General features: G+C 43.7%; 1 protein-coding gene across 1 annotated transcript in view; it reads left to right on the top strand.

The window, feature by feature from the left end:
• The window catches only part of LOC142759971 (interferon-induced, double-stranded RNA-activated protein kinase-like), a 100,707-nt gene that overhangs the window by 10,994 nt on the left and 68,113 nt on the right, over positions 1–21,600 (top strand). Inside the window, exons 5-7 of the mRNA XM_075862809.1 lie at positions 6,578–6,626; positions 13,225–13,328; positions 20,358–20,490. Of these exons, the coding sequence (XP_075718924.1) occupies positions 6,578–6,626; positions 13,225–13,328; positions 20,358–20,490 (286 nt within the window). The remainder of the gene's footprint in view (positions 1–6,577; positions 6,627–13,224; positions 13,329–20,357; positions 20,491–21,600) is intronic.

Here is a 21,600-nt window from a genome sequence, read left to right on the forward strand (position 1 = left end):
GCCACTTAGATGGCGCGGTCAATAGCAACCGCGGAATCTAAGAGTTTGACAGAGGGAGGAGGCTTCCTCTGTCAGACTTCGATAGAAGCTGGGTGTTACAAAGGCCCCGAGATCTGCAAGAGTCATGGCCTAATAGTTTGCCTGTCTTTTTTTATAATGACATAATGTGATAATGCTTTAGAGTACTTAGTATTCCAAAGCAATATGTAAGCGATCAATGGATCTCATCTTCTAGTCCCCTAGTGGGACAAATTAAAAAAAAAAAAGTTAAATTAAGTTCAATAAGATTTAATAAAATAAATATTTCCCCCCTTCAAAAAAAAATTATGTTTTTTTAATTGAAATAATATTAAAGTTTTTAAAATGTGTAAAAAAATAAATGTAATATATTGTATAGCCAAATTGTAACGACCAATATAAAAAAGATAAGCTATTATTGAAAATGCATCACGTATGGCGGTAAAAAAGAAAATTACGGAGAATTTGCTGTTTTTACCCCATTCCTCTAGTAATTTTTTTTTATAAAACTCAATCACAAAATTATTTGCACCTCAATATGGTACCATTAAGACCACAACTTGTCCTGCAAAAAACAAGCACCCATATATGGCTACTTTGTCAGTTATGGGTCTTAGAATGTGGCACCCCAAAAAAGATTTTTTTTTCTCCGTAAATATGCTTTTATTCAGCAAAAGTAGTAAAACAGAAAAAAAACTATATGAATTTGGTATCACTGTAACCGTGCTTACTCATAGAATAAAGTTAACATGTTATTTATACCACATGGTCCATGGCATTAACCCCTTCCCTCTTTAGCCACTTTTGACCTTCCTGACAGAGCCTCATTTTTCAAATCTGACATGTTTCACTTTATGTGGTAATAACGTCGGAATGCTTTCACCTATCCAAGCGATTCTGAGATTTTCTCGTGACACATTTCACTTTAAGTTACTGGCAAAATTTGCTCAATATGTTCAGTATTTAATTGTGAAAAACACCAAAATTTAGCGAAAAATTGCAAAAATTTGCATTTTTCTAAATGTAAATGTATCTGCTTGTAAGACAGGCAGTTATACCACACAAAATTGTTGCTAATTAACATCCCCCATGTGTCTACTTTAGATTGGCATCGTTTTTTGAACATCCTTTTATTTTTCTATGACATCACAAGGCTTAGAACTTTAGCAGCAATTTCTCACATTTTCAAGAAAATTTCAAAAGGCTATTTTTACAGGGGCCAGTTCAGTTGTGAAGTGGCTTTGAGGGCCTTATATATTAGAAACCCCCAAAAAGTCACCCCATTTTAAAAACTTCACCCCTCAAAGTATTCAGAAAAGCATTTAGAAAATGTTTTAACCCCTTACACATTTCACAGGAATTAAAGCAAAGTAGAGGTGAAATTTACAAATTTCATTTTTTTTTGCAGAAATAAATATTTAAAGAGACTCTGTCACCACATTATAAGTGCCCTGTCTCCTATATAAGGAGATCGGCGCTGTAATGTAGGTGACAGTAATGCTTTTTATTTAAAAAAACGATATTTTTTCACAACGTTAGGAGCGATTTTGGTTTATGCTAATGACCTTTCTTAATGCCCAAGTGGGCGTACTTTTACTTTCGACCAAGTGGGCGTTTTACAGAGGAGTGCATGACGCTGACCAATCGGCATCATGCACTCCTCTCCATTCATTTACACTGCACTAGCGATATAGATATATCGCTATGTGCAGCCTCATACACAAACCCTAACATTACTACAGTGTCCTGATAATGAATACACATGACAATCCAGCCTGGGCGTCATGTGTACTCAGAATCCTGACACTTCTGAATCTTTTTTGTGAGATTCCAGCAACGGATACGAAATCTCGCGAGATCACGGAGCTAAACGAGATTTGGTTTCACTTGCCGGAATCTCACAAAAAAAGAGTCAGAAGTGTCAGGATTCTGAGTACACATGACGTCCAGGCTGGATTTCATGTGTATTCATTATCAGGACCCTGTAGTAATGTTAGGGTTTGTGTATGAGGCTGCACATAGTGATATATCTATATCGCTAGTGCAGTGTAAATGAATGGAGAGGAGTGCATGATGCCGATTGGTCAGCATCATGCACTCCTCTGTACAACGCCCACTTGGTCGAAAGTAAAAGTACGCCCACTTGGGCATTAAGAAAGCTCATTAGCATAAACCAAAATCGCTCCTAACGTTGTGAAAAAAGATCGTTTTTTTAAATAAAAAGCACTGCTGTCACCTACATTACAGCGCCGATCTCCTTATATAGGAGACAGGGCACTTATAATGTGGTGACAGAGTCTCTTTAATACAATTTTTTTTATAACACAGAAGGTTTTACCAGAGAAATGCGACTCAATATTTGTTGCCCAGTTTCTGCAGTTTTAGGAAATATCCCACATGTGGCCGTAGCGTGCTACTGGACTGAAGCACCGGCCTCAGAGCAAAGGAGCACCTAGTGGATTTTGGGGCCTTATTTTTGTTGGAATATATTTTAGGCACCATGTCAGGTTTGAAGGGCTCTTGCGGTGCCAAAACGGTGAAAATCCCCCAAAAGTGACCCCATCTGGGAAACGACACATCTCAAGGAAATTATCTAGGGGTATAGTGAGCATTTTGACCGCACAGGTTTTTTACAGAAATTATTGGAAGTAGGCCGTGAAAATTAAAATCTAAATTTTTTCAAAGAAAATGTAGGTTTAGTTAATTTTTTCTCATTTCCACAAGGACTGAAGGAGAAAAAGCACTGTAAAATTTGTAAAGCAATTTCTCCCGAGTAAAACAATACCCCATATGTGGTCATAAACGGCTGTTTGGACACACGGCAGGGCTTAGAAGGGAAAGAGCGCTATTTGGCTTTGGCATTTAGCAGGAATGGTTGGCGGAGGCCTGGTCACATTTGCAAAACCCCTGAGGGGACAAAACTATGAAAACGCCCAAAAAGTGACTCCATTTAAGAAACTACACCTCTTGAGGAATTCATCTAGGGGTGTAGTGAGCGTTTTGACCGCACAGATGTTTCATAGAATTTATTAGAATTGGGCAGTGAAAATAAAAACAATCCTTTTTCTTCAATAAGACGTAGCTTTAGCGCAAATTTTTTCATTTTCTCAACAAATAAAGGAAAAAAAGAACCCAACATTTGTAAAGCAATTTCTCCCGAGTACGGCAATACCCCATATGTGATCATAAACTGCTGTTTGGGCAAACAACAGCAGGGCTCAGAAGGGAAGGACCGCCATTTGGAGTGCAGATGTTGCTGGATTGGTTTCTGGGCGCCTGTGGGCCCAAAACAGTGGAAACCCCCCAGAAGTGACCCAATTTTGGAAACTACACCCCTCAATGCTTTTACCTAGGGGTGTAGTAAGCATTTTAACCCTGCAGGTGTTTTGTAGAAATTAGGGTGCACTCGATGTTGCAGAGTGAAAATGGGATTTTTTCCATAGATATGCCAATATGTGGTGCCCAGCTTGTGCCACCATAACAAGACAGCGCTCTAATTATTATGCTGGGTTTCCTGGTTTTAGAAACACCCTACATGGGGCACTAATCTTTTGCCTGGACATTCGACCAGGCTCAGGAGTGAAAGCGTACCATGTCAAATTGAGGCCTAATTTGGCGATTTACAAAGTATTGGTTCACAACTCCGGAGGCTCAGATGTGAAATAATAAAAAGAAACCCCTGAGAAGTGACCCCATTATGGAAACTGCACCTGTCAAGGCATTTATTAAGGGGTGTAGTGAGCATTTTCACCCCACAGGTCTTTTCCATAAATGGTTGCACTGCGGATAGTGCAAATTAAAAATTTATATTTTTCCCTAGATATGCCATTCAGTGGCAAATATGTCATGGCCGGCTTATGACGCTGGAGACACACACCCCAAAAATTGTTAAGAGTTCTCCCGGGTATGACGATGCCATTTATGTGGAAGGAAACAGCTGTTTGGGCACGCTGTAGGGTTCAGAGCGGAGGGAGCACCATTTGCCTTTTGGAGAGCAGCTTTTGCTTGGTAGTAGATTTGTTTGAGTATTGCTGGTGTTTCCATTTATAATGTGGGGGTACATGTAAGCCGGGCGGAGTATATAAGGGGCATAGTCAGGTGGTATAATAATGGGGTAAAAAAATAATAAAATAATCTATAGATGTGTGTTATGCTGTGAAGCAATCCTTTTTCACAGGCCGGTGTCGCACTGATAAATGGCGTCCTTTCTTATCCCCCTTTTGGTCCACATTCCGCACCTTTGCAGTTTGGGGAATTTTGCTGGGAAAGTGTTGTCCTGGTATAATACGGGCACTGTCGCTTCCTACGGATATGTTTGGGCACTCCCCTTCTTGGTTCCCTAATTTTAGGTCCTTGATAAATCGCCTCTTGAAACAGAAGAAATGTTCCCCTCGGACCTGCACAACTGCATATTTTTTTATTTCCTGACTTATTGGAGCCATAACTAATTAAATTTTTCATAGACGTAGTGGTATGAGGGCTGGTTTGTTGTGGGACGAGCTGTAGTGATTATTGGTACCATTTTGGGGTACATGCAACTTTTTGATCACCTTTTATCCTGTTTTTTGGGATGCCAGGTAAACAAAAAAACGCAATTCTGGCACAGCTTTTTTAGGTTTTTTTATACAGCGTTCACCATGCGTTATAAATGACATGTTCACTTTATTCTGCGGGTCCGTACGATTCCGGCGATACCTAATTTATAGCACTTTTTTATGTTTTACAACTTTTTGCACAATAAAATTATTTTTGTAAAAAGAATGTATTTTTTCTGTTGTGAGAACCATAACTTTTTAATTTTTTGTCGACTGAGCTGTATGAGGGCTTGTTTTTTGCGGGACGAGCTATCGTTTTTATAGGTACCATTTTTGGATACGTGCGACTTTTTGATCACTTTTTATTCCAATATTTGTAGCGCAAAAAACAGAAACTCTGGTAAAGTTTTTTACGCTGTTCACCGCGTACAATAAATAATATAATATTTTGATACCTCAGGTCGTTACGGTCGCGGCGATACCAAATACGTATGGTTTATTATTATTTTTCAATAATAAAGGACTTGATAAGAGTAAAAGGGGGATTGTGTTTTGTCTTATTTTATTACTTGAAACTTTTATTCTTTTCAATTTTTTATTTTTTTGCACTTTTTTTTACACTTTTTATACTTTTTTTGCACTTTTTCTCAAGTCCCACTTGGGGACTTGAAGGTCCAACGGTCAGATTATTTTTTTTCTAATACATTGCACTACCTATGTAGTGCAATGTATTAGATCTGTCAGTCATTCACTGACAGCAAGCCGATTAGGCTTCGCCTCCCGGTGGGGCCTAATTCGGCTTCCGTAATGGCAGAGCAGGAGACCATTGTGTCTCCTGTTGCCATAGCAGCAGTCACCAGTCCTGATTGCCTGTCAGGGCTGGCGATCTGCTAGTAACCGCTACGATGCAGCAATCGCTTTCGATTGCGGCATCGAAGGGGTTAATGGCAGGGATCGAAGCTAGCTCCGGTTCCTGCTGTTACAGGTGGATGACAGCTGTAACATACAGCTGACTTCCACCGCTGATGACAGCGGATCAGCTCCTGAGCCGGCGCCATCTTTCTGGCGGCTACGGAAGCCGATCAGGCTCCGCCGCCGGGCGGATCTTGACCGGCTTCGGTGCTAGGCACACCGGGAGGCCAGTATTAGGCCTCTGGTTGCCATTGCAGCCACCGGAACCCCGGCAATTTCATTGCTGGGGTTCCGATGAGCTGCAAACACCTTAAGTGCAGCACTCGCATTTGAGCGCTGCACTTAAGGGGTTAATGGCGGGGATCTAAGCTAATTTCGGTCCCCACCATTACAGCCGGATGTCAGCTGTCAGATACAGCTGAGATCCGACGATTATGGCACCGACTCGGCTTCTGAGACGGTGCCAAACATTTGTCGTAAGTATACGACATTTTGCGGGAAGCACTGGCTTTCCATGACGTATACTTACGACAAATGTCGGGAAGGGGTTAAAAAAAACACAAAAAAAACCAGTAGAATTGCTGTTTTTTCTCCATTCCCCCCCAATTTTTTCTCTCCAGAAAGTTAATTAATAAATATGTACTTTTTAAAATAGCTCCAATAAAAACTACAACTCGTCCCACAAAAAAAACGAGCCTTGATGCAGCTTTTCGATGGTAAAGTTCTAGCTCTTGGAATGCGTCGATGAGAACATGAAAAAAAAATAGCTTGGTCCAGAAGGCCCAAAATAGGCTGCAGTTTTTGGATCCCTTTTTTTTTAAGCCAAACACAGGACTGGACACAAAAGAGAGGAAATTAATCAGTCTTTTCTTTATACCTTTCCTTCCTTTTATATCCATTTCTGTGTTTGGCTCAAAAAACTGATCCAAAAACGTCACTAAAAGCGACATCAAACTGTGTGTAGGTGATGCTGGCCTAAGGTGTTCAACTAAATATATCCATTTTTGGTAAGCAGTAATGAGCAGTTTTATTACTGCAATATGGTTTATTATGCTTATTTTTTTATGAGAATATCATTGTTGCTACATTTTAATGCAATTTTGTTTTGACAGCGCTGCAGCAAGTCCATCAGGGGTTAATGGAGCTGCCAGTAACATTGCGGTATGCAGTTATATTTTTAATTACACATCATTTTAAATCGCCGAGTTAAATTTTTTTACATTTCAGTTGTTTTAAATAAAACAGTAAAGTTCTTTTAATCTGGCACAAAAGGGGTTGTCAAGAAATCTGGATGTCAGAGGTTTGTTCTCTGCATGGGATCCCCCTCTATGAAGGCTTACACGGACAGATTTATTCCCATAAAGCGTGCCGAACAACGATATAAAAAGTCGATCAGCGCTCATTAACAGGCTTTTTACATGGCTGGGAACGAACGATTGTTTATACAGGCGTTTCTTCCCCATCTGTTTGCATCGTTGTCGGCAGCACATCCCCTGTTTACACCAGGAGATGCACCACCAACAACGATGATTTTATAGGTTGCATAAATTATGTGGTCAGCCGACGAACGAGCGTTTGCTAGTTTGTCAGCCGATCGCTGCCCTATTTATACCGTCCAATAATCGAGAACATAAATTTGTAAGAACGATCGTTAGGCTGATTATTGGCCTGATATCGGCTACAAAGAGTAACTCATGCACTGGCGGACTCAGTCTGACTATGTATGGCCCATTCATTTGAATGTAATATGGAACACTACCTATTATCAGCAGCGGTAAGTGAGGGAGAAATCGAATTATCAGACTTTCTTGATCATTGGATGGCGGATTAAAGGAATTTTTCTGTTTAAACTGTTTCATGATGTTTTGCTTTATAGGTATTTAATTAGGGGTAGGTACTAGGTATTACAAGGCGAAAATAGAGAACATTTATTAAAACATCACAGAATTTTTTGTTAATATGATTGGAAACACAACATTATGGGTATAGGCCTTTGCCATTAGTAGGCTAACATTAGGTAGGAAAAAAAAATGTTGGCTCCGGCAAGGCAGTCCATACCCTTCCCATAGACACTGAGCTAAATTTTAGCCTGGTGTCCATAGGAGGCAGGCATGACGTGCTTCTCAGGTTTGCTGCAGTTTTTAAATTTAGTTTTATTTCTTTTTGTCTTTTTTCCCTTTAAGTTCAGGGTGAATTGTCAGCTTGTTCGACAGCCTAGTCAACCACCTGAGGATGCCAGGAAACCAGGCAGTACTCTGCACTGCGCTTCCTCCATCGCTGGTCATCTAACACTTTTTTTTTTTTTACTACCACAGATGGAATGCCAGTAACGCTACTATATATCAGAGGTTCCTGTAAAAGTGAGCCTGTGTGCACCCAAAGACGTTTGCGCAGAATTATGTAGTACCCTGAATGGGGTATTCCCTCTCCCTCCTCCAACATGGAGGTCTTTAAGGGTGCTGTGGCTCAATGGGGGACACCTCACAGTGTAAGGGTGCTGTGGCCCAATGGGGGACACCTCACAGTGTAATACTGTCCGTATACAGGAGGTCCACTGACCTCCTTATCTTCATTTTTTGAGCTCTTTAAGAGTGATTTTCTCCACCAGTGAGGATTCTACACTCTGGAGGAGGCTCCCTTTCTTGTCCCTACTTGGTCCTTGTCCCTTCTTCACTGTGGCGCGCCGCGGTGCTGACGGCCATGTCTCCGCCGGCAGGTCCGCACTGATTTAGTTCCTGGATTCCCAGAGTACTAGGCCGCAATTTTTCTCTGCAGTTTTCCCACCCAATTTTGGTCATGTGCATCCTTTCGTTCCATTGGACACTGCTGTGCAGACTGCTGAGCTGGGCATGTCCTGTTGTTTCTCTGTGCGGACTTTCTCCTGGGCGCTCGCTTCAGCATGGGCTTTTAGCTAGCGGATTTTACTTCAGCCGCACCATGGCTGCGGTTAGCGCCACTCAAGCGGGCCTGTTCAGGCCTGCTCAGCTTCCCAGGAACCTCACATCCCTCTCCAGCCTCATTGGGACACAGCACCAGGGGTCTGGTAGTTATTCCTTTATATTTAAAAACTCGTGCAATCCTTCTTTTCCATGGGGTCACGTGATATCATAGTGACCGCTCGGGGCATTACTTGTCTTTCTATCTCTCAGGGGGTCACCATCTCGGTCACCAGAGCTTCCTGTATGATGAAATTGCATGAACTGTTACACACAGGCTCTTGACTAGGTGCGGGACAGAAACTCCTATCACAGTTACTGATGATGATTAGACAGGCTCCTCTCACATATTTATAATAAAGAAGATTCAGCTCAGTTCAGCCTCCCTGACTGGATACTTGGTCTCAGCTTATTTGGGAGAATATTGAGGGAAGGATAATTACACTGTCCTACCAGCACACAGAAATGGTACTGGCTGTAGTTGCTCAAGTGATGCTGTACTGAGGGATCATGGGATTGATAGTATAGTATAGTGGAAAAGATCTAAAATGAAACATTGTGTTTGATCAGAAGCAGAGAGGAGGGTGGACTCTATCCAGAGCAGAATAGACAATCACTTGGGGGTGCAGTGATAGAAAGTTGTGTTTTAGCTGGAGTGCTTCGTAATTATGACTCCCTATTCCCGAGATGTGTTTTCGCTGTCACCAGTGCAAGCCTCTGGTTTCCCGAACCACATCGAGTTTGAGGCTCTACACATATGAGAAGCAACCTGACAGGTGCCTTCCTGCCTTAAATGGGACTGACATATACTGTTACCCTTCCAGGAGAATTTGCTTTTCAAGTAGGCTGTCTCTGCCTGGTTGAATCCGCCTGTGTGTCTAGGCTGTCCAACAAAAAAAACAACAACTACTCTTTACTACTCTACTGTCAGATGCTTCATTCTCTTGAGAAGAGGTTGCATTCTCTAGCCAAATCTACCATTGTGGCGGCAGGTTCTACCTTGCACCCAACATTCGCCTCCTCCTGGGTCAGTAAGGCTGGATTCACACGAGCATGTTACGTCCGTAATGGACGGAACGTATTTCTGCCGCAAGTCCCGGACCGAACACACTGCAGGGAACCGGGCTCCTAGCATCATAGTTATGTACGATGCTAGGAGTCCCTGCCTCTCTGTGGAACTACTGTCCCGTACTGAAAATATGATTACAGTACGGGACAGTTGTCCTGCAGCGAGGCAGGGACTCCTAGCATCGTACATAACTATGATGCTAGGAGCCCGGCTCCCTGCAGTGTATTCGGTCCGGGACTTGCGGCCGAAATATGTTCCGTCCATTACGGACGTAACATGCTCGTGTGAACCCAGCCTAAGAGTGTCATGAGAGATCTGATAGGGACAGTAGTCACAATGTCCCCTACCAATAATAAAAGACAAGTATACAAGGGAGTCCTAGTTTAAGCCCAAGAAATTCCAAAACCTCGGCCCAGAATTTATTAACCCTTTCATGACCGAGGGTCATTGATGCCCCTGTATCCAGGTCAAATTTTCCATGTCAGATAATCACTTTTTAAACAATAATATCTTTGCAACCGCTTTGAATATCACAACTATGTTTACTTTGTTTTTTTACAAGGCTTATGAGGCTTTCATTTTCTAGATTAGTTTAAAGAGGCTCTGTCACCACATTATAAGTGCCCTATCTGCTACATAAGGAGATCGGCGCTATAATGTAGGTGACAGTAATGCTTTTTAATTTTAAAAAACGATCTATTTTCACAACGTTAGGAGCGATTTTGGTTTATGCTAATGAGTTTCTTAATGCCCAAGTGGGCGTATTTTTACTTTCGACCAAGTGGGCGTTGTACAGAGGAGTGTATGACGCTGACCAATCGGCATCATGCACTCTTCTCCATTCATTTAGACAGCAGAATCGCGTTCTTACTAGAACATGATCTGCAGCCACATACACAGCGATTCTGCTTGATTAACGTTAATCCTGTGTCCTGATAATCAATACACATGACCATCCAGCCTGGACGTCATGTGTATTCAGAATCCTGACACTTCTGAATCTTTTCTGTGAGATTCCAGCAACGGATACGAAATCTCGTTTACCTCCGTGATCTCGTGAGATTTCGTATACGTTGCTGGAATCTCACAGAAAAGATTCAGAAGTATCAGGATTCTGAATACACATGACGTCCAGGCTGGATGGTCATGTGTATTCATTATCAGGACACTGGATTAACGTTAATCAAGCAGAATCGCTGTGTATGTGGCTGCAGATCATGTTCTAGTAATAACGCGATTCTGCTGTCTAAATGAATGGAGAGGAGTGCATGACGCCGATTGGTCAGCGTCATACACTCCTCTGTACAACGCCCACTTGGTCGAAAGTAAAAATACGCCCACTTGGGCATTAATAAACTCATTAGCATAAACCAAAATCACTCCCAACGTTGTGAAAATAGATCGTTTTTTTAAATAAAAAGCATTACTGTCACCTACATTATAGCGCCCATCTCCTTATGTAGGAGATAGGGCACTTATAATGTGGTGACAGAGCCTCTTTAACTAATTGCGTGTTTTTAATTTTTATTATGAGCAGACAAATCACAAAAAATGTGGAAAAAAAAACTTTTTGGTAATTTTTTTATATATATTTCTCTAATATATATATATATATCACTGTCACCCTGGATCGCTGTGAGCGGATAAGAGGGCTATAAGGCTATATTCACACGACGTGAAAAAAAGGGCAGTTAACAATGGATCAACTGTCAGTTTCACGGCTGTTTTGCATCAATGTGTCTCAGAATTTGAATCCATTTCCCGACCGTCTGACTGTTTTTCACCGACATTTGCCATCCATTTTACATGGACGTTAAAAAAAAAAATTGATGAATTTTATTCTATAGGGTTTTTTTGTTACAGCAACCTGAAAATAGTAGATAGTGATGCAATACCACTGTAGATGGTGTCACATTGCCCACTGTATATAGTGCCCACATATTGCCACACACAGTGCCCATGTAGATAGCGCCACAGTATCCCCTGTAGGTAGTGCCCATATAGTTGCACAGTGCCTGTGTAAATAGTGCCACACCCCCTGTATATAGCACCACCCCCCTGCAGATAGCATCGCCCCCTGCAGATTACACCATACCCCTGTAGATAGCGCCACCCCCATGTAGATAGCAACATCCCCTCTGTAGATAGCGCCACTTCCCCTGTAGATAATGCCACTCCCCCTGTATGTATCAGCACCCCCCCCCCCCCCTGTAATTGGCACCCGCTTACTGTAAACAGCACCACTGTAGCTCCCTGTAGGAGCGAAATCCATCTGGCCGGGGATTCCGCTCTTGGAGGGAGCCCCTGATGTCTCACTATATGGACAGTGACGTTAAGGGCTAACTCTAGAAGCGGAATCCCCGGCACAGAGCGATCTGAAACTGGGAATTCCGCTCCTAGAGGGAGCTTAGGTAGCGCTATCTGAAGGGGGTTTTGCGCTTTCTACAGGGGGTTGTGTGTGGCGCTATCTACAGTGGGGGTGTAGTCCGGGGCTCTTAAAGCCCCGGCAGACATGAGAGTGCAGCGCTGCTTACACTGAAGTAGCACTGCACTCATTAAACCCAGTTCAAGGCTGTCCACGTTTATACACGTGGTAACTGCATGGGGCATCGGCAGTTGGAACATATTTAGCCGTATGGCAGTCATGAAGGGGTTAATAAACGGGCAGTCCCAGAACATGTCTATGATGGATCCCTCAGCTCCATGGCACCGTGGACAGACAGGAGTAGGTATGCGTCCCATTCTAAATAATTTGGAAGGGGTGTAGTAAGTTTGATGGAAAAATTTTAATTGAATAAGTCAGTCCCTTGTAGATATCAAAGGACCTGTTAGAGCAGATAGCATTTCTTTATGATAGTCTGTGGATACCGAGGAAAGAGTCTGAGACCAACGATCCAAGGCCCTATCAAGATTTGTAGAAGATGTAGTTAACAACTGTACAGTGTGGATAATGGTTTAGACAACGTGTCTCTTGTGTCAACCAATCCTCCACCGGGGACGTACAAAGTCTAACATTATATCCTGCAAATTGTGACCCGAGGGCATGCCTAAGCTGGAAAAAACGGAACCTGGGATAAGTCGGGATCTTATGCTTGGACCGAAGTTGTGCAAAAGTGACTTTATTGATGGCCTATCCTTAGCACAGGTCATCAATATCAGATTGGTGGGGGTCCGACTCTCAGAACCCCCACCGATCAGCTGTCCTCTTCAGTAAACACTGAAGAGGCCAGCTGATCGGTGCAGTATACTTTTGTAGGGCTGTGCCTGGGATGGCAGCTTAGACCCATTTACTTGAATGGGACAGGAATTGCAATCATAGGCACATCCGCTACTGAAGTATATGGCATTGTACCTGTAAACTAAGGAAAGGCGACGAACTTCGCAGCTCCATCAATCAGCTGATCGGCGAGGGTGCTGGGAGTTGGAACCCCACCGATCTGATATTGATGGCCTATCCTAAGGATAGGCCATCAATATAAAATGTCTGAACAACCCCTTAAAGGGGTTAAAATGGAAGGCTTTATTTATGGGGATTTTATATACACTTTGATATTTTTGTGTTAATTCTTTTTATTAAAATGAATAAAAACAAGGGCACTGCCAAAATTCCATTGCCATTGAATTTTAAACCTTCAATGTATTTTGCGTTTTTTTTATACTTATTTCCTATACAGTAGAATGAAATGTAAGATCAAAAAGCTCCAAAACAACCATGATTTCCTAATAATTGCTTTTATTTATTTTTCTTATGTAGTTTGACCCAAATTATATTGGGTTGTTCAATGAATTTTGCCAGAGAAATAAATGCTTGGATTCTAGTTTTGTGGATGAGCGGAGAGGACCACCTCATTTACCTGAGTAAGTGACAGCTAATATTTATGGATATGTTTCTTGACTCTGGTTCTACATCTCTCTGATTTCTACTCATCAATTAACATGATCTTTTGTGAAGCATTAGCAAATACAATTTTTAGCATATAACCGCAAAATATGTGCGATCGCCAAAGATATAGAGACTGTCGGTTTTTGGTTAAAGGCATATTTCTGACAAAACAAAAAAAAAATCAAATCGCTAATACCAAAATCTCCACAAGCTCTGTACTCTAATAACATATGTAAAGATGCGCATATATTCACTAAGCTACTTACTAGCCTTTTTCCAGCTAGTCTTTCTGCCTCCTGTTCCTCCATGCCTCATTCTGCTTGGTGTAAAGTGAGTGCCAACGTGACTGCACTTTGCTTGTGGGATACTTCATTTCCCAAAAGCACCTCCTCCAGGCTCCCTATATTTTCCTGGACATAATACAGATTTATATATGAATTTGTAGAGATATTTTGCCATGGGAGGTTCAGTGGGGTATTGTTCTGTGCTGTGGCAACGATGGAGTGCGGAGGAGCTGCTTATGCATAGAAAGCATCTGGTACACAATGCGCATGCTTTCCTCTGCAGTGAAACTGCGTATTTCAGGGCACATAGGGAGAGAAGCAACGTAGCTATAGCGGCATACAATAGCGGTGTACAACGGCGCATGCTCAACTTGAAAACAAAGAATTGCTGGAGAATGTCTCCAATAGAAATAAGGTATAAAGAAATTAAATAAATTTGTAGACAAATTGTATATTTTTGAAAAATTATTATATTTGACGACATTGTTGATATTACAAATGGGATAGAATAAATCACAATGATTTTGGGAATACTCCTTTAAGCCGTGGCTAATAGCACTTTGTATTATGTTCATGACTAGAGTATTTCTACAGCTCTACTGGTGTACTTAGTCATTCACCACCCCCTTGAACAAACACTGTCAGATGATTTATGCCTACCAAACCACTCAGTGCTTGGTAGGGTACTTAGAAACATGTGAACACATACCTTTGTGACCGAAAAAAATTAACTTTAATCCAGTATGCAAATTAGCTCGCAAGTTCTCCGAGTTGGACAGGGCTACAAAGCGAGACCTGAAGCACTTGATGGGATTGGGGACGCTCTCGTGGCATTTGCACCTCATTTGCGTATCACAATAAAGTGTATTTTCCTAACATTGAAGATGCTATGAAGGAAAAAAAAGATGTGTCCACGTGTTTTTAAGCGCCCTACCAAGTGCTGGGAGTCATGGGTAGGCATAAATCTGCTGACAGATTTCCTTTAATATTCGTTTCTCCTCCCTGCTTCTATGTTACTCATGTTGCATGAGCCCATTATAATGTAGCATGGACCGATTTTTATATTTACATTACAGATTCTAGAGTTAGACACTGGCAAATAAGCATGCGCTGTTGAGAGCAGCTGCAGTAATTTATACATTATTGGTGATGTCCTGCATAATTCATTTGTAATTCATTCATGAACTTAGATGTGATCGATAACAGGTGGATCCTGCATGTCAGAGACACACAGGACCCGCTATCACCAAAGCTGTCAGTCCCGCTGACCTGACAGATTAGGGTTTGAGCGCAATATACAGCTTCTATGTATCCAGAATACATAAAAGCTGTATCTCAAAGTTAATAAAAAATTTTGGTGTTGGTGTTTAACCCTTTCATGACCAAGGGTCATTGATGCCCCTGTGTCCAGGTCAAATTTTCCATTTCTGATATGCACTTCTTTAAAGGAAGGGTGTCGCGGGAAAATTTTTTTTTATATCAATTTGCTTTGTGTTTTATTAAAAAAAAATTATTTGTGTGTTTGTGTTTTACTTTTTTTTTATTTTCTAACTTTTTCTTCTCTATGGGGGCTGCCATTTTTTTTGTCATTTCTGTATGTGTCGATTAACGACACATACAGAGATGGAATACGGCACACACATCCCCATAGAGAATGCGAACGGGAGCCGTTCGCATTCACTATGGTGTACGCCGTCTGTGTGGGAACGGCGCATGCGCCGCTCCCACCCAGTCCAAATAGGTCTGCGGCCGAGCGACATCCGGCGCCATTTTCTTGTGGACCGGAAGCCGCGGCCGGACAGTAAGATTACTACTTCCGGTCGCAGCTTCCGGACGTGTTCTGAAGCAAGCACTAGGAGCGGAGGGAGCAGACGGAGCGGACGGCCCGGAGGGAGCGGCGGTGGCAGGAGCAGGTAAGTTATTTCTGTGTATGTATGTGTTTTAGTGTACGTGTTTAGTTTTAGTGTGTGATTACCACTGTATTCAAGCCTACTACACTGTGTATTCGCTCAAAAAATGGCGACACAGTGTAGGAGGTTTGTACATTCAATCCCCTCCTTTCTCCTGGCACTAGCCAGGATAAAGGAGGGGGGATTGTTTGAGGACGCTAGAGCGAGTGTCTCTTCTCAAATTTTGCAGCATAAAGCAATGTGGTTGCTTTACAACATGCCAATGCTGCAATTTTGGGAATTGCTCCCTCTAGTGACCAGCACAGGGAAATGTTATAAATTAGAATCTAATTTATAATATTTCCTGACTCGTGAAAAAATTAGAACAATGTTTAATGTTTAAAAAAAAAATAAAGCCATCTTCTTTCTCTGCTGCTTATGTGCCTATTGTAGGTGCTTTCGGCGATGGCATGGGTCACCATGGGCACTCTAATTGGTCCGCAGCTACGGAACCCGAAACGCAGAAAGCTATGATGCGCTGTGTGTTCTGACACCTTTCTCTCATAGCTAGCATTAAAGGGGTTGTCCAGATTCGGGGCTGTTTTTTTATACTTATGACCTATCCACAGGATAGGTCATCAGTATATGATCGGTTGGGGTCCGACACCTGGACCCCACACCGATCAGCTGTTCCGGCTTCCTCTGGGAGCCGGAAGCTATGCAGTGCTCAGTGAAAAAGGCTCCGACCACAGTATAGCTGCTGTGCTGCAGTACTGCAGCTCTGCTCCTATGCTAGTGCATAGGTTCAGAGCCGCAGTAACCCACCATGGCCACTATACAGTGGTTGGAGCCTTTTGTTTCTGGCACCGACAACTGCATAGCTTCTGGCGCCTGGAGGCAGCTGGAAAAGCTGATCGGTACGGGGTTATGGTGTCAGACCCCAACCCATCATATCCTGTGGATAGGTTATCAGAATATAAAAACATCCCAAATCTGTACAACCCCTTTAACTTTTTAGCAATTTGTGCTACAGTAGCTCTTTTGTGTGATCGGATCAGACGTGTTAGCCTTCGCTTTCCACGCACAGGGCCGCCATCAGGGGGGTATTAGGGGTACTACTGTAGGGGGCCCGGCCAAACTTAATTGAAAGGGGGGCCCGGCAACTGCCGCGACTTGCCTTTGGTAGAAAAAAACAGGCCCCTGCAATGGGGCCTGTTCTTTTCACCAAAACAATGTCGTGAGCTGCGGGCCCCCCTCTCGTAAAACACCGACGTGAGCTGCGGGCCCCCCTCTTGTAAAACACCGCCCGCTTGCGCTCCACCGCAAACGCGCACCCGCACGCGCTCGACCGCACAAGCGCTCCACCGCACAAGCGCGCGCGCACAAAGGTCCGCAGGCGCGCGCCCGCGCGCGAACGACCGGGCATGCCGGCGCGCAACCGGCTCGTGCCCGCACCACAAGAACATCCCCGAACATCCCCGGCGCACAGACTACTTACCTGCTGGCCCGCCTCCTCCTCCTTCTCCGCCTCCCTCCAGAGCGTAGCTACGTAAGGAGAGGGGGAGGAGTCCAGTTGTTGCGCGGCGGCAGGAGTTCGTCGATCAATTTTCTGGAGCCTGGAGGTGAAGGACGACATCTGGACCGAAGACATCGCCTGAAGAGGACTGGAGTGGGAGCAGCTCTTCTGACACGGTGAGTAAAATGTATCAAAGTGCTGTTTATGTATGGCCCTGTTCACACAGAGTATTTTGCAGGCCTAAAAAATCTGCCTCAAAATTCCTTAAAGAATTTTGAGGCAGATTTTGACCTGCCCACACTATCTTGCCACGTTTTTTGCCTGCGGCGATCGAGGACAGCAGACAAAAAACGCAGCGAAAAATGCATTTTCTGCCTCCCATTGATTTCGATGGGAGGTCAGAGGCGGAACCGCGGCAAGAAAGGACGTGCTGCTTTTCCTTTTTTCCGCGACTGGCTCCCATTGATTTCAGATTAAATCAATGGGAGGCGGTTTTGGAAGTTGTTTGGTGCTGATTCTGACGCAGTGTCCGAGTCAATATCAAGGCCCAAAAACTCTGTGAACTGGGCCTTATTGTTAGGGCTTATTCAGACGAACGTGTAATACATCCGTGCAACGTGCGTGATTTTCACGTGCCTCGCACGGTCCTATGTTACTCTGTGGCCGTGCAGACTGTCCGTGAGTTTCACGCAGCGTGTGTCCGCAGCGTAAAACTCACGACATGTCCTATATTTGTGCATTGTTCACGCATCACGCACCCATTGAAGTCAATGGGTGCGTGAAAATCACGCCCAGCACTTCCGCAGCAGTATAAACTATGAATGAAAACAGAAAAGCACCACGTGCTACAAACATACAAACAGAGTGTCATAATGATGGCGGCTGCGCGAAAATCACACAGCCGCGCATCATACGCTGCTGCCACACCGAGCTGTTATGGACCTTTTGCATGCGCAAGACGCCACGTTGAACAAATCTCACCCACACGCTGCAAAAAAAATTGACCTGCAGTGTGGCTTTTTAAGCCGCAGCATGTCAATTTATTCTGCGGAATCGCTGCTCCTCTGTTGCGGAAATGCTGCGGTTCTGCCGCAAAAATCACAAATGAGAAAAAAAAAGGTACTTTTTTAATTTATAAAAAAGTTTAGACTTACCCCGGCCGTAGTTTAGGTGACGAATCTCTCTTCTGAACGTAGCCCCGCCTCCTGTCATGACGTTTCATCCCATGTGACTGCTGCAACGGTCACATGGTCTACAGCGTCATCCCAGGAGGCGGGGCTACGTTCAGAAGAGAGAGATTCGTCACCTAAACTACGGCCGGGGTAAGTCTAAACTTTTTTATAAATTAAAAAAGTACCTTTTTTTTCTCATTTGTGATTTTTGCCTACCCTAAGGCCGGATTTACACAAGCGTGTGCTTTTTGCGCGCGAAAAAAACGTGGCGTTTTGCGCATGCAAAAGGTCCATAACAGCTCCGTGTGTCAGCAGCGTATGATGCGTGGCTGAGTGATTTTCGCGCAGCCGGCTTCATTATGACACTCTGTTTGTATGTTTGTAGCACGTGGTGCTTTTCTGTTTTCATTCATAGTTTATACTGCTGCGGAAGTGCTGGGCGTGATTTTCACGCACCCATTGACTTCAATGGGTGCGTGATGCGCGAACAATGCACAAATATAGGACATGTCGTGAGTTTTACGCAGCGGACACACGCTGCATGAAACTCACGGACAGTCTGCACGGCCCCATAGAGTAACATAGGTCCGTGCGAGGCGCGTGAAAATCACGCACGTTGCACGGACGTATTACACGTTCGTCTGAATAAGCCCTAACAATAAGGCCCAGTTCACAGAGTTTTTGGGCCTTGATATTGACTCGGACACTGCGTCAGAATCAGCACCAAAAAACTTCCAAAACCGCCTCCCATTGATTTAATCTGAAATCAATGGGAGCCAGTCGTGGAAAAAAGGAAAAGCAGCACGTCCTTTCTTGCCGCTGTTCCGCCTCTGACCTCCCATCGAAATCAATGGGAGGCAGAAAATGCATTTTTCGCTGCGTTTTTTGTCTGCTGTCCTCAAACGCCGCGGGCAAAAAAACGCAGCAAAAAACGCGGCAAGATAGTGTGGGCAGGTCAAAATCTGCTTCAAAATTCGGTGCGCGGTTCCAGGCGGTCGCAGGTGCGATCGGTCGCATGGGCGGCGGTGTTTGACGGCCCCCATGACGACCCCCATGCTACCCAGGGCCGCCATCAGGGGGGGTATTAGGGGTACTGATGTGAGAGGCCCGGCCAAACCTAATTGAACGGGGGCCCGCAGCTCACGACATCCTTTTGGTGAAAAGAACAGGCCCCAAGAGGGGGGCCCGCAGCTCACGGTGTTTTACGAGAGGGGGGCCCGCAGCTCACGACATTGTTTTGGTGAAAAGAACAGGCCCCATTGCAGGGGCCTGTTTTTTTTCTACCAAAGGCAAGTCGCGGCAGTTGCCGGGCCCCCCTTTCAATTAGGTTTGGCCGGGCCTCTCACATCAGTACCCCTAATACCCCCCTGATGGCGGCCCTGGGTACCATGATATAGTGCTTGACGGAGTACCGTTAACAGGTGGTGCCACGGTAGTGGGGCCCAGAAAATGTAGCTGTATGGGGCCCTGAAATTCCTGATGGCGGCCCTGTCAACGTACCTTGGGTGCCCATGACCCAGTTGCTGGTTCGCCAGTTGTCCTTCCTTGCACCACTTTTGGAAGGTAATAACCACTGCATATCGGGAAAACCCCACATGACCTGCCGTTTTATAGATTTTACGCAGTTGTCTAGCCATCACAATTTGGCCCCTGTCAAAGTCACTCCAATCCTTAAGGCTTGCTCATTTTTCCTGCTTCCAACACATCATCTTCATGAACTGACTATTCACTTGCTGACTAATATATCCTACCCCTTGACTGGTGCCATTGTATGGAGATAATTGATGTTATTCACTTCACCTGTCAGTGGTTTAAATGTTCTAGCCAATCGGTGTATGTAATTGAAGCTGTTATAGAGATTACATTTCATAGGAAAAGCATTGTCACACCCTTTTAATGCAGATTGAAAGTAGAGATTTTAGGGACTTTGCTGCCAGTAGCTACAAACTGTAATGTTGTTACTGGGAGAAAAACCAATACTATTGGTGTATCGCCTCTGTGCTGCATATGGAACTGTAGGCGAAAGACGAGTTAGTTCATCCTTAACAAAACAGGTGTTTGCAGAAGACTGTTTTTCCCCATTTAGATACAATGTTCTTGCAAGTTGGAATTCTATTAACTTTACTCATTCTTTGTTTTGTAGATTTTACTGCAGTGTATTAATTGGTAAAAGGAAATTTCCTGAAGCTACAGGAAAAAACAAAAAGGAAGCAAAAAAGAATGCTGCACATTTGGCATTAAAAGCACTTAAGCTGGAATATCCTGGGGATCTTCAGGTACACTACTTTTATTAACTAACTCGTTGACAATCTACAAACAAGTACAGGTTCTTGGAATGACCAAAGTAAGCACTTCCCACATATTCTTCTACTTTTTATAGGGGTATTCCTAGAATTGACAATGATTACCTATCCACAGGTTGAGCATGTGTGCTGCCGCTCCATTCAAAGTATTTGGGACTGACGGAAACAGCTGAGTACAGCGCTCTGCTGTTTCCACCATTCCCATAGACATTGAATGGGGCGGCAAGTGGGGCCCCAATGATCAGACACTTATCCCCTGTTCTGTGGATGGATGATAATTGTTAATTTTGTTACGAGCCTTTAAATATTAGACTTATTATCATGGGGACACTACCGATAGAAGAGACTAGAGTCTATAAGTCTTATTTGTAAATAAAATATAAAGTTTTATTAGATCAAATATCAAAAATAAATACCATTCAATATATACAATGAATCTACACAGATGGAAAAGGAGTACCAACATAGGGGAATCACATCATTGGTAATTATGGTAATATAGTATGCATGACATCAAAGACATGGAACAAAAGTGCATAAAGCAAATACATTTAGTAAATGATGTAACTTGAAGTTAAAGTATTGTAACAGAGCAAGTGAATGAAGTCTACAATGTCACAAGCCCACAGTGTTAGGCCCCATGCACACGACCGTATTTTTGTCCACCCGTAAATACTGGCGTAAATACGGGTCCTTGGTCACACATATTCGACCCGTATTGCACAAGTATTTACGGGCACGTTTTCTCTGCAAAATTACACTGCAGTAATCGGCAGCCCTTCTCTCTATCAGTGCAGGATAGAGAGAAGGGACAGCCCTTTCCGTACTAAAAGTAAAAGAAATTCATACTTACCCGGCCGTTGTCTTGGTAACGCGTCCCTCTCTTGACATCCAGTCCGACCTCCCTGGATGACGCGCAGTCCATGTGACCGCTGCAGCCCGTGATTGGCCTGTGATTGGCTGCAGCGGTCACATGGGCTGTAACGTCATGCCAGGAGGCCAGACTGGAGGAAGAAGCAGGGAGTTCTGGGTAAGTATGAACAGCTTTATCTATATTGTGATCGGCAGTCACTGTCCCTGGTG

Source organism: Rhinoderma darwinii, chromosome 4, assembly GCF_050947455.1.
Source record: "Rhinoderma darwinii isolate aRhiDar2 chromosome 4, aRhiDar2.hap1, whole genome shotgun sequence".
NCBI classification, from domain to species: domain Eukaryota; kingdom Metazoa; phylum Chordata; class Amphibia; order Anura; family Rhinodermatidae; genus Rhinoderma; species Rhinoderma darwinii.